General features: G+C 38.8%; 1 protein-coding gene across 9 annotated transcripts in view; it reads right to left on the minus strand.

Moving 5' to 3' along the window:
- The window catches only part of slc7a6os (solute carrier family 7 member 6 opposite strand), a 44,687-nt gene that overhangs the window by 28,169 nt on the left and 4,238 nt on the right, over positions 1 to 12,280 (minus strand). For 5 of the 9 annotated variants that reach the window (XM_072547737.1, XM_072547736.1, XM_072547730.1 and 2 more), the window contains exons 2-5: positions 10,902 to 11,168; positions 9,550 to 9,675; positions 3,329 to 3,544; positions 2,883 to 3,034 (exon numbers count right to left, since the gene is read on the minus strand). In XM_072547737.1, coding sequence (XP_072403838.1) covers positions 2,883 to 3,034; positions 3,329 to 3,544; positions 9,550 to 9,675; positions 10,902 to 11,168 — 761 coding nt within the window. Of the gene's footprint in view, positions 1 to 2,877; positions 3,035 to 3,328; positions 3,545 to 9,549; positions 9,676 to 10,901; positions 11,169 to 12,280 lie in introns of all 9 variants that reach the window. The other 4 variants (XM_072547732.1, XM_072547734.1, XM_072547733.1 and 1 more) reach the window with 1 other exon arrangement.

A 12,280-nucleotide genomic window follows, 5' to 3' on the forward strand; every position in this document is an offset into this window, starting at 1 on the left:
GTCCTTCCTTTCCTGAAACTAATTTAGCAACCTGTCCAACTATGATGGATTAGAGTGGCACAGCGATTAGCTCTGCTACTTCACAGTACCAGGGACCCATGTTCAATTCCAGCCTTGGGCTACGATAGGGCTTGTGAAGCAAGAGTCAGAAAAATAGATTTTTAGGGGGCTTCAGAACTGGGAGATAGAGATTAGAGATGTGGAAGATTGAAATTGGCAAACATAAATGGAAATTTTTAATTTGACTAGATAACTTGATTATTTTTCCAATGTGTGTGGTTTGAATGAGAACTACTTTTCTCCACAGCTAAAACATGTAAAAGCTTGCAGCTGTTATTTTACTGCGTCAAGATCGACAAAGATCACAGTCCAATTGTGACAAATACTGGCACAGTGGATGAACAGAGTTGACAAGGAAATTACAAACTAAATTCCTCACAGCTGCAATACCTGAGTTTGATGTCAGACTGAATAAACTGATTAGCATTAAATGTGTGAATTTATGTTTTGCTGTGCTTTACACCATGACATATATACACAGTCCATGATGTTTATTACAGAAAAAGTAGCTAGTTTCACTTTAACAATGTTAAAAATATTTATTCAATTATATTTTTTAAACCCAAATGTTAAGTCAATCTAGCAAAAGCTCATTGGGAAAAAAAGTGGTAGATTAGAGGCAAATAAAAGATTCTTTACATTTCTACGGAATCAGTGGCTCACCCTGTTCCTGTCAAGGTACTGGATTGTTAGGGAAAGTTGCAGCCACACACAAAATGTTGTTTAATAGTTCTGTAGCTTGGATTGGAATATTTTATTGCCAAACAATATGCTAGAATATTTTTCTTGCCCAACGTTTTCACTTGCAGTGATACAGGAGTATTTCCAAAATTTCCTTCTTTGTGGTTACTTGGTTTAGACTATGTTTGCATCATTGCACAGCCATAAACATGGGTGGTAGTGCCACGGCAATAAACCAACAGTTGCTCCCAGCAATGTTTTGTCAATTTGGTCATCCTTATGATTCACAGATTTGGTCACTCATACTGTTATGTGTGGTATTTTCTTTTTGATTGTGGAAAATCCAATTTACAGAAAATGAAGCTACAATTTCAGACTTTCAGATAACTGTTTGTGTATAACTAGTTTTGGAATATATTTCAAATTTTAACGACTTAATCCCACAGAAACAAAACTTCATTAATGAAGTAGTTCTTTAACAAAAAGTTAAGTTTTCAATTTTGGGGTCAGCAAGATGGCAGAACTTCATAAACACCAATTGCCCTGAACCACCTCAGTTTCAATCTAAGCCTTAAATGTACTTATTTCCATCAACCTCAAGTACACAAAAAAGGGTTTAAAAAAAAAAGAGAAAAAATATTTTGGACCACGACTCAGATGACTACTCAGTTTAGCTTTACTACACAAATGCTGTTGTGGGTGTAGAGGAAAGTCACATTAAAACCTTTTCAAATTATGAGACAAAATATGTTGTGACTATTACTAACGAGTTTGCACATTCTCCCCATGTCTGCATGGGTTTCACCTGGGTGCTCCGGTTTCCTCCCACAGTCCAAAGATGCGCAGGTTAGGTGAATTGGCCATGCTAAATTGTCCGTAGTGTTAGGTGAAAGGGTAAATGTAGGGGAATGGGTCTGGGTGGGTTGCTCTTTGGAGGATCGGTGTGGACTTGTTGGGCCGAAGGGCCTGTTTCCACACTAAGTAATCTAATCTAATCTACTAAATAATTGGATTTCAACTCTCGGCATAAAAAGCAGAATGTACTCTCACTTTGCCAGCAGGAATCATTTAGTGAGATATTAGGATTGCCCAGGGTATACATAGCACACTATTTTGTACATGGTGGGAGTGTATTATATTCTTTTCAAAAAAGTTTACTTATGTTATGACAGCAAAAGGGCTGTTTGACTATTAAATAAAAATTTTGGATTAACAACGGTCATTCCCCTGAAGGTATGCTGAGACACAAATTTAAATGTATAAATGGGTATCTGTTCAAATACGGTTTTTAAAAAGCCTGTTCACTTCACCTAAAATCAAAAACATCTTCCACATAAGCCAGCAAGGTGAAAGAAAGAATAAATATAAATGAAGATATCCCTTTTACTATTTGAATAGAACAGACAATCATGAATGTGAGAAAATGCTACATTCCATTACTAAATATAGCAGGACATTTAGAAAAAAACTTTAATACCATCAAGCAGAGTCAACATGGTTTTGTGAAATGAAAATTACGCTTTAACAAATTTATTAGTGTTCTTTCGGGATAAAACAAGCAGGGTGAATAAAGGGGTATGAGGAGATATTATAAATTTGAATTTCCAAAAGTCACTTGGTAAGCTACCACAAAGGAGGTTACTATATAAGAACTTATGTTATGGGGGTGCTTTATTAGCATGGATAGAAAATAGGCTAAATAAAAGGAAACTGAATCAGGTTAAATGGTGCATTTTCAGACTCAATATCCATGCTTACGAGTTGCAGATGGCCATGGTACAATAGCACTGCTCACAAGACTGCCTCCGGAACTGCATCCCAGTTGAGAATTGCAAACAAGTGGATATCAATCTCTCACCTTAAGACCGGTAGATAAATTGTGTTTCTTAAGACTTTCTTAATCTTCCAACGTGAGGCTAAAAAAAACCCCTCTAAGTATGGACTCTACTTAAATTATTACAATTTTAGATGCAGGAAACTTTCATAAGCATATATTGAGACAAGAGAGTGTTTTAGTCTGCAATGGATCAGGAATACTTTCATTAAGTTGAATGTAGCTTTTTACCGTTCATACATGAAATAGATAAATATAATGTCACCAGCATGAAAATTAATCAGATTCATCATCGTTGATACATTGCCTGTGGTTATGATCTTCCTCCTCTGAATTATCTTCACTATTCCAATAACTTTCAGATGAATCCTCATCTGGGTAATCATTCCGCCAATTATTTTCTTCATTTTCATCATCCTCATCCTCATATGCTTCATCTGCAATCATTTCATCGACAACCTGTAACAAGCAACGTTACACATTGTACTAAGAACATAACCAGTTTGTATACCATTTCCCAGGTTACAAAGATGCCTATTAGTCTGCACACAAACACTCAATGCCCAAGGGCTATTGATTACAACAGAAAACGCAGAATCACCACACAAACAGTTTTCAGTTCTTATTTTTAGAATTCACACAAAGGATGGTGTTTAGAAATACTGTCTTGATTGAACACAACAGAAACATTTGACAATAATTATTATTAAATTAACTTTGAAAGCAAAGACAAAGTTAGACTGCATAACTCACCAGTTCATTCTCTTCATAACATGGCATCACTGACAGAATACCCTGAATTTCATCTCCTGTAATGCAGCTGTCAGTATAGTATATGTCATAAACGTACTCCTCCATATTCTCTCGATGCTCTGTTCCTGGACCAGAGTCTGACACCACAAGCTTCTCTCGGATCATTTTTACAGAATTACACAGAATCTCAGTGTCATCCTGCACCAGGTCAGGATCCTAAAATGGAACAAATCTTGAATGTAAAATGATGGGATGACCTGAAATGATTATTCATTGAAGAAAACATTTCAGTTACAGTGGCATATAACTGATTATAATGCCTCATTCCTGAGGAGCGCCTCATCCCCAAAACGTCGATTCTCCTGCTCCTTGGATGCTGCCTGACCTGCTGTGCTTTGCCAGCACCACACTCTCAACTCGGATCTCCAGCATCTGTAGTCCTCACTTCCTCCTATATTAATGCTTTGGTACACACTACCGACCACAGATCGCCTCCAAGTTACATACCATTCTGACTCGGGATTATACCACCGTTTCTTCACTGTTGCTGGATCAAAGTCCTAGAGCTCCCTTCATAATAGCACTGTGGGTATCCCTGCTCATGAGGACTCCAACAATTTATAAAGTCAGCTTACCACCTTCTCCAAAGCAATTTGAAAAGTGCATTAAATATTGGCCTATGCAGTCACAGTGGAGTTCAAAAAGGGGTAAAATCACCTAAGAATATTGCTCTTATAGCTGCAAATTCTGTCATTCTTGTTAATGTCTCTTCTTAATACATTTTGTTAGAACATGATAGCAAAGTGTAACTACCACAGGGGGCAGGAAGAATGGAAAACAAGGAGATCACATCCAAAGCTGGTAAACAGGGAAGAATACTATCATCAAACTATGCAAAGCTCCTCACTGTTAATACGATAAAACCCCTTTTGTCTAAAGCATCAGCAGCTCTTTTTTGCTAAACAATGTATGGGAATCAATTAAGTTCCAAACCACAGCAAACTTGGTTTTAACTGTGACCTTATGAGCCGGTACTCTCGATAAACCAGCAAAAATTATAAAACTTCATACTGGAAATTCACTGAATTATCATGATCTCTACAATGTGACAGTAGTCAGCTTAAGGTGAGAGTGAGAAGGCTCCCTGCAGGTAAGTTTAAGGCAAGTTTACATTATTATCTCGGTGATTGATGCTGTAAATAAAATGTAACAGCAATGTGCATTACTTCATGTGTGTTTTTACATTGATTGTGTGGACCTCTTAATCAAACGGCACATCCCTGGTCCTGTATGTGCTGGTTTGCCATAATTTCACACTATTCCACAAATAGAAATGAGAATGCAAGCATGATCATACCTTTCCTCATGTATTAGTTCCAAATTAGGACATGCTATAGATGGGATGTATCAGATTCTTTTTTAATTCACTCCAAGGATGTGCATATAACTGGTTGGGCCAGTATTAAATGCCTATGCTGTTGCCCTTGAGAAAGTAATGAGCTATCTTCTTGAACGGTTGCAGTGCATTTCGTGTAGATAGATCCACAATGTAGTGACAGAGCGAGATCCAGATTTTGACCCAGTGACAGGCAGGGAACATATGTCCAAGTCAGAATGTTGACTAGCTTGAAAGAAGTCTTCCCATTTATCAGCTGGTCTTATCCTTCCAGGTGGTAGTGATCATGGGTTTGGAAGGTGATGCCTAAGGAACCTTGTTGAATTTCTGCAGAGCTACTAGTAGATGGTGCACATTGCTGTTACTACTTGGTGGTGGAACAAATGGACCAATGGCATCTATTGTCAGGCTGATTGACTTTTGATCAAAGCCTGAAACAAACACAGAAACACAGGAAGTAGAAGCAAGAATAAGGCATTTGGCCCTTTGAGCCCAATCATGGCGGATTGTCCAACTCTCTGGGTAAAGGAACTTTGCTTCATCTCAGTCAATCCTTAGACTGTGATCCCTAGTTCTGGGCTCCCAGCCATGGGGAGCATCCTTCCTGCACCTATTCAGTCTAGCCCTGTTAGAATTTTATAGGTTTTTATGAGATGCCCCTAATTCTTCTGAACTCCAGCTAATAAAATCCTAACCTATTCAAAGTCTACTCACATGTCAGTCAGTGCACCTCACTGTATTGAATATGCAGCTCCAGCCCCTTACTAACCAGCTGAGCTGAAAATAATTTCCTTTCACAGCATATAAAGTACAATGAGATGTCGGGCAAATTTGTCCCCAAAACACCTGAGAAAATTCAATTCGGGGGACCCAGTCAGGAAAATGTCACCTTTATAAACAGAATGGAAGGACAGTTCTCTCCTGTCCTTGCTGCTGACAGTTTCACCAATAAAGAGCGAGGAAAGGGCCTTTATTGGTGAAGAGCTGGTCATCTTTTAGTGGAGGCTGGGAGAATAAGCCAGAAACCCCTTTTTTGCTGTGGCAGCTGAGCAACATATCCAGGGTTTTAGAAAAATAAACTTCTAAGGGTTGTGAAGTGACAGGGAACCTGTGGAAGGCTGGCAGGCTTTGAGGCAAGAAGATATAAATGCTGGGCAAGACAGGGAGGCTGCAAAGGGATCAGGGAGATGGAAGCTTCAGAGATGGTGAACAGCGGGGGAAGCTGCGGGTGATAGTGGGAGAGAGAGGGGCTGCAGGTGGGAGTGGGAGAGAGGGAGGCTATGGTCATGGGTTAAGGAAACCTGCAAGGGAGATGGAGAAGAAAAAATGAAGTGGCAAAGAAAGGAAGAATCATAAAAACATTTAAACCTTTCAACAAAGGGACACTCATCTAACTGGGAGGCAGGAAAACCTGAAAACACTAATAATTATAGCCTAAGGCTGCATATCTACAATAGGAGGACAAAGGCTGTGGATGTCATTTTAAAAAACATTGTGTTAATTGTTAAGTTTAAGCCAAGATTTGGATCTGAGACAGTAAGGAGGATACTAACTATCTGGTTAAAAAGTGTTCCAACTTCGCGAACTTGTAATGGAAATTCATGAACCAGTTCTCAACAGTCTGGCAAGTGTGTTGAATTTTGTTAGTTCTTTTGAAAATGACCTTTTGTTGCCAACTTATGTCTAATTAAATATTGTGCTTTCTAGGAAATCAATACTTTCCCTGTATGTTGTGATTTTAAATGTAATGGGACAGTTGAAATTGAGGAGATTGAGAAATCATTTTATTCTATTTATGTGAATCCATACATTAACACAAATACAGAAGGCAATGTTACCACATGACTGCATCATCCAACATTAGTTTGAGAGAATGGAAAAATAATGCCTGAAAACCAACAAGTAGCCTTGGAAATTTTTTCAGAAGAACCAGTTGAAAATAATTGTGCCCCACAGTGTATTCTAACTTGATCCGTCATCAACTCAACAAACTTGTGGTTATGGAAGGTAGCAATTACTCCAATATTAAACCAACCAGAATCCTACTTTCAACCTCATTAACATATAACTTCGGCTCATATTGCACTTACAGCAATATTTGCAAGATGATTTTTTAAAATTAAATAACCAATTGAGAACAGCCGAAGAACAAGTCTCAAGCAAGCACACAGACCAGCTCCTACAAAGAAATGCATGAAAATTAGGTTTAACCTCTATTAATCACTGGTTGGACCTCAACTGGAGTACTCTGTCACAGTCTGGATACCACATATTAGGAAGGATACCAAGGACATGGAGGGGGTGCACAGATATTTATTAGAATAGTTTCAGGATTGAAAGTCTTCAGTAATTTGGAGGCTGCAAAGTTGGGATCATTTCCTTGGAACAGAAGACAAAGGAGGCATTTATAGAGTAAAGAAGGAAACTTTACCCAAAAAAGTTGTGATCCACCTAAGAGGTGCGAGCAACAGATTTCAAAACAACTTTCAAAGTGGAGCTGAGTAAGTATTTCACAAGGGGTAAAACTCCCAATGGTGTGAACTCAGAAATGGCAGAATCACTAAATCAATAGTTTGATTCAGTTTTCACAGAGCACTTTCGTACCATCCCAATAGTAACACATGATGCAGAGATTATAGAAAGGGAAGCATTTAGAACAATCGCCACTTGGGAAATTCATTTTGCAAATATTGCTGTAAATGCTATATGAGCAGAAGTCGCATGTTAATGAGAGGTTGAAAGCAGGATTCTGGTTGGCTTAATATTGGGAGTAATTGCTACCTTCCATAACCACAACTTTGCTGAGTTGATGACGGATCAAGTTAGAACACACTGTGAGGCACAATTATTTTCAACTGATTCTTCTGAAAAAATTAGAACTGAAGGTCCCCAGGGCCAGATGGCCCATAAGCTAGGGTTTTAAAGGAAATGGCAGCAGAATTAGTGAATCCATTAGTTACAATATTGCAAAACTCCTTGGATGTAGAAAAGGAGTTTGGAAAAATGCTAATATAAAGCATTGTTCAAAAAATGGAGGGAGGCAGAAAATAGGAAAATGCAGACCAGTTAGTTTAACATCTGTTGCTGAGAAGTTATTAGAATCCATTAAGGAAGTAATAACAGGACAGTTCAAAAGGTCAAAATATAATCCATCATAATCAGCATTGTTTTATGAAGGATAAATTATATTTGACTATTTTGAGAGAGTTCTTTGAAGATACACGAAGCAATATGAATAATGGGGATCTGGCAGATAAAATGTATCTGGACATCCAGAAGGCATTTGATAAGGTACCACACAAAAGGTGAAAACACAAGGCAAGTTCAATGAGGATAGCAGTAATTTATTAGCTTGGATTGAGGATTGGCTAACCATCAGAAAGCAGAGTCAGGATAAATGGCCTTTTTCTGGTTGGCAAGATACCACAGGTTCAGTCCTTGAGCCTCAACTATGACTTGGATGGAGGGTATAACATGCTACAGCCAAATTTGCAGATGACACTAAAATTGGTAGAAAGTACATTGCAATGAATAAATTTACAAATGGATATGGAAAGGTTAGATGTATGTGCCAATATCTGCCAGATGAAGGTTAATCTGGATAAGTGTAAAGTTATCCACTTCGGATGGAGGAATGGAAAGGCAAATTATCTAAATGGAGAGAAATTTCAGTGTTTTGATGCAGAGGAATGTGCATGCCCTTGTGAATGAATTGCAGAAAACTATGCAGGTACAGCAGGTGTAAGGAAGGGAAATGGAATTTTGGCATTTATTGTGAAAGGAATGAAGTATAAAAGTGGGTAAGTGTTGCTGCAACTGTACAGATCATGAGTGACTCTGCAACTGGAGCAGTGCTTTTAGCTTTGATGCCCTTGAGAAGGGGTGTAGTTGTACTGGAGACAATTCAGAAGAAGTTCATTGCATTAACTCCACAGATGAGAGATTTGTCTAATGAAGAAATATTCTCTGGGAGATAGAAGGGGAGATCTAATTGAGGAATACAAGATATTAAAGGGGATTGACAAAGTAGACGTAGAAAGGATGTTTTTTTCATATAGGGCAATCCAGTGCAAAAGCTCATAGCTTTAGGATAAGGGGTGGCAGACTTAAAACAGAGGTGGGGAGAAATTACTTATTTCCAAGGGCCATGAATCCGTGGAATCTGTTGGGGTGGCAAGGTGGCTCAGTGGTTAGCACTGTTGCCTCACAACGCACAGGATCGGGTTCAAATCCAGTCTCGGGCGACTGTCTGTATGGGATTCCTCGGTGTTCTGGTTTCATCCTAAAGTCCAAAATTGTACAGATTAGTGTGGATTAGCCATGCTAAATTGTCCAGAGTGTTCAGGGATATATAGGTTAAGTGCATTGGTCACAGGTAAATGTAAGGGAATGGGTCTGGGTGGGTTACTCTTCAGAGGGTCGGTGTGGACTTGTTGAACTGAAGGGCCTGTTTTCACACTGGAGGAACTCTATGAAATTCACTACCCTTAAATGCAGTGGACTCTGGGACTTTGACAAATTTAAAGAAGAAAGTAGACAGATTTTTAAGATTGGAAATGGGTTGAAGTGTTATGGAAAGAGTGCAGGAAAGTGGATCTGAGGTAGAGATTGAGGTCAGCCATAATTGTATCAAATGGCAGAGCAGACTCAAAAGGGCTGGATTACCTATTCCTGGTCCTAATTTTTATTTTCAGAATTGTGCAGATGAGAGGCAGAGTGGAATTAATTGCGGAGAAAGCTGGCCTAGGTAGATCATGTACTGTTTGATTCAACTATTCACTGAAAGCAGAAGTTAACAGATAATTTCACAAGTTCCTGGCCCCACCTTAGGAAGTTTGTGCTCAGAGTCTTCTTCATACTTTTCAAGTCGCTCATCATGCTGGACAATATCAAACACTTGGATTTCTGCTGCAGATTCAACGTTTTCTTTGTTACATCTAAGGGATGTTTCCTTTAAGACAAGAATCATCAAAATGTATTTCTAAAAGGGTTATGAACTTATGTTCAAAACAATTTAAGCTAGATCAGAAATATATCAATGAACCCCACCGGGCCTCAGTACTGTTAAAAGACTACAGAACAAACAGTTTACATAAGCCATTTCTTCAGCTTATTTTCTTCATTCCCTTCCCTCCCATACAAAACACCATTCCCTCCTCTCCCTGTCATCTTCCTTTAATTCTCCCAAGTAAGGAAAACTAATTCCAAAATATTTCATCCTTCCAGAGCAAAATACTTTTAATTACTAACTAATTAACTGACTTAAATCATTATAAAAAACTTTTTCTCTGCATCTCATCCAGAAGGTCATTCCAACTCCAGGTCATTCTTTACATTAATCATTTCTGATTAATGCTTAAGTTTTATTACAATAATTTGAATGTTATCCTCCATATTCATCTTTTCAGTGCTATTATATGTTTAACATGTTTACAAAATTTCCTTTCAGTCGCTGCTTTTCATAGCTGAAGACCTTACTTTCTCTTCAGACAATTCAATCCTAAGAAACAGCCCGATATCTGTTTTCTGACTTTCCACAGTGCCCTCATTATATCAGATTACCTCCTATTATCTTGCTCCAGGAGGCATTAAAATTTGGTCAATGACGAAAAAGAATGAGCTTAGCTGTCAACTTCAGTTCAAGTGAAACTAGTGATCTATGAACAGGTCAAATTGAATACTAAATTACAATTAACTTGACTTTTGTGAATTCTCGAGCTAAAACAGGACAAGGAAGAGGACAATGGTTGGCTTTCTAATTATTTCTATTTAATTTCTTTCAAGCCAGAGTGTGCAGGTTTATGGATACGAGATTCAGATAAGTTTAACTGGAAACCACATATCCACTCCACAGTCACATGGGCTCTTTGACATTCTCTGCCTGAACACAAGAATTCCTGCTTGCAGATGATGCTGAAAGGCCATTGCCAGCCATTTAAATGTATTTTGGCATGATAACATCCAAAAACTAAAAATAAGAGTAACCTAGGGAACAAAAGAATAATTAATGCAGCAGAGCTTCTTATAATTCACAAGCAGAAGATATTAGGAGAAGGGAATTGCCAGATTACTGGTAAACAGTTATTTCCATTTACAACAGTGTCTCATATCAACTATTGCTCATTAGGCAAGCAATTTTCAATGTAGTTGTCTTTAATAAGAGCCACTATACATTACCTTCCAGCTATCTCCATTTTCTTCACACCGATCTCCGAAGGTTTCTGCTCCAGCCTGGTGCGCACACTTCACATCATCTGACTGAGATTCAGAAAACTCTGTTGAAAATTTTGTTCTATGGCTAGCAATAACTTTGTACCGATTCTTCTCACTGGCTGCCTTGCGAGATGCTCGTGCACACATCTGGACACGCCGAACACTGGTGTCAGAAGGTTTAAGGGCCAGTAAAGCTTTGTCTTTTGAGAGTACTGCTTTCACAGGAGCATCCTACAGAGAAAGTACGAGAGATGAATCCTCACATAAAAGTGGTTTCAGCAAATGTTGAACAACAAATATAAAAACAAAGTGCTGAAGAAAAGCAGCTGGTCTAACAATGCCAGTTAAGCAAAGGGGTGTCTGTGCAATCGCAGACAGTCACATTGAAGTCCAAATGTTAGTTGCTTTTCTGTCTCCAACAATGCTGTTATATCTGCCTTCCTTTCCACAGCAATTTGAATTCATTGCCTCCGCTTTTACTAAGCTTCTGACAGCATTTTTTTTTAATTGCTTGCATGCAAATTAATTCACATCCAAGTTCAGGAGCTCACTGTTCAAAATAGTCTTTGTTTAATAAGTAGAAGAGAATTTTGATTTTGACATGAGAAAAAAAATTATGCAAGCCAACACCATAAAGTCATAGAGATGTACTGCATGGAAACAGACATTCGGTCCAACTCACCCATGCCGACCAGATATCTTAACCTAATCTAGTCTCATTTGCCAGCACCTGGCCCACATCCCTGTAAATCCTTCCTATTCATATCCCCATCCAAATGCCTTTTAAATGTTGCAACTGTACTAACCTCCACCACCTCCTCTGGTAGCTCATTCATACATGCAAAACCCGCTGTGTGAAAAAGTTGCTCCTTAGGTCCCTTTTATATCTTTCCCCTCTCACCCTCAACTTATGCCCTCTAGTTCTGGACTCCCCTACCCCAGGGAAAAGACTTTGTCTATTTACCATATCCATGTCTCTCAGGATTTTATAAACCTCTGCAAGGTCACCCCTCAGCCTCCGATGCTCCAGGGAAAAATCCCAGCCTACTCAGCCTCTCCCTGTAGCTCAAATCCTCCAGCCTTGGCAACATCCTTGTAAATCTTTTCTGAACTCTTTCAAATTTCACAACGTCCTTCCGATAGGAAGGAGACCAGAATTGCACGCAATATTCCAAAAGCGGCCTAACCAATGTCCTATACAGCCGCAACATGACCTCCCAACTCCTGTACTCAATACTCTGACCAATAAAGGAAGGCATACCAAATGCCTTCTTCATTATCCTATCCACCTGCGACTCCACTTTCAACGAGCTGTGAACTTGCACTCCAAGGTCTCTTTGTTC

This window comes from Chiloscyllium punctatum, chromosome 26 (assembly GCF_047496795.1).
Source record: "Chiloscyllium punctatum isolate Juve2018m chromosome 26, sChiPun1.3, whole genome shotgun sequence".
Taxonomy (NCBI): Eukaryota; Metazoa; Chordata; class Chondrichthyes; order Orectolobiformes; family Hemiscylliidae; genus Chiloscyllium; species Chiloscyllium punctatum.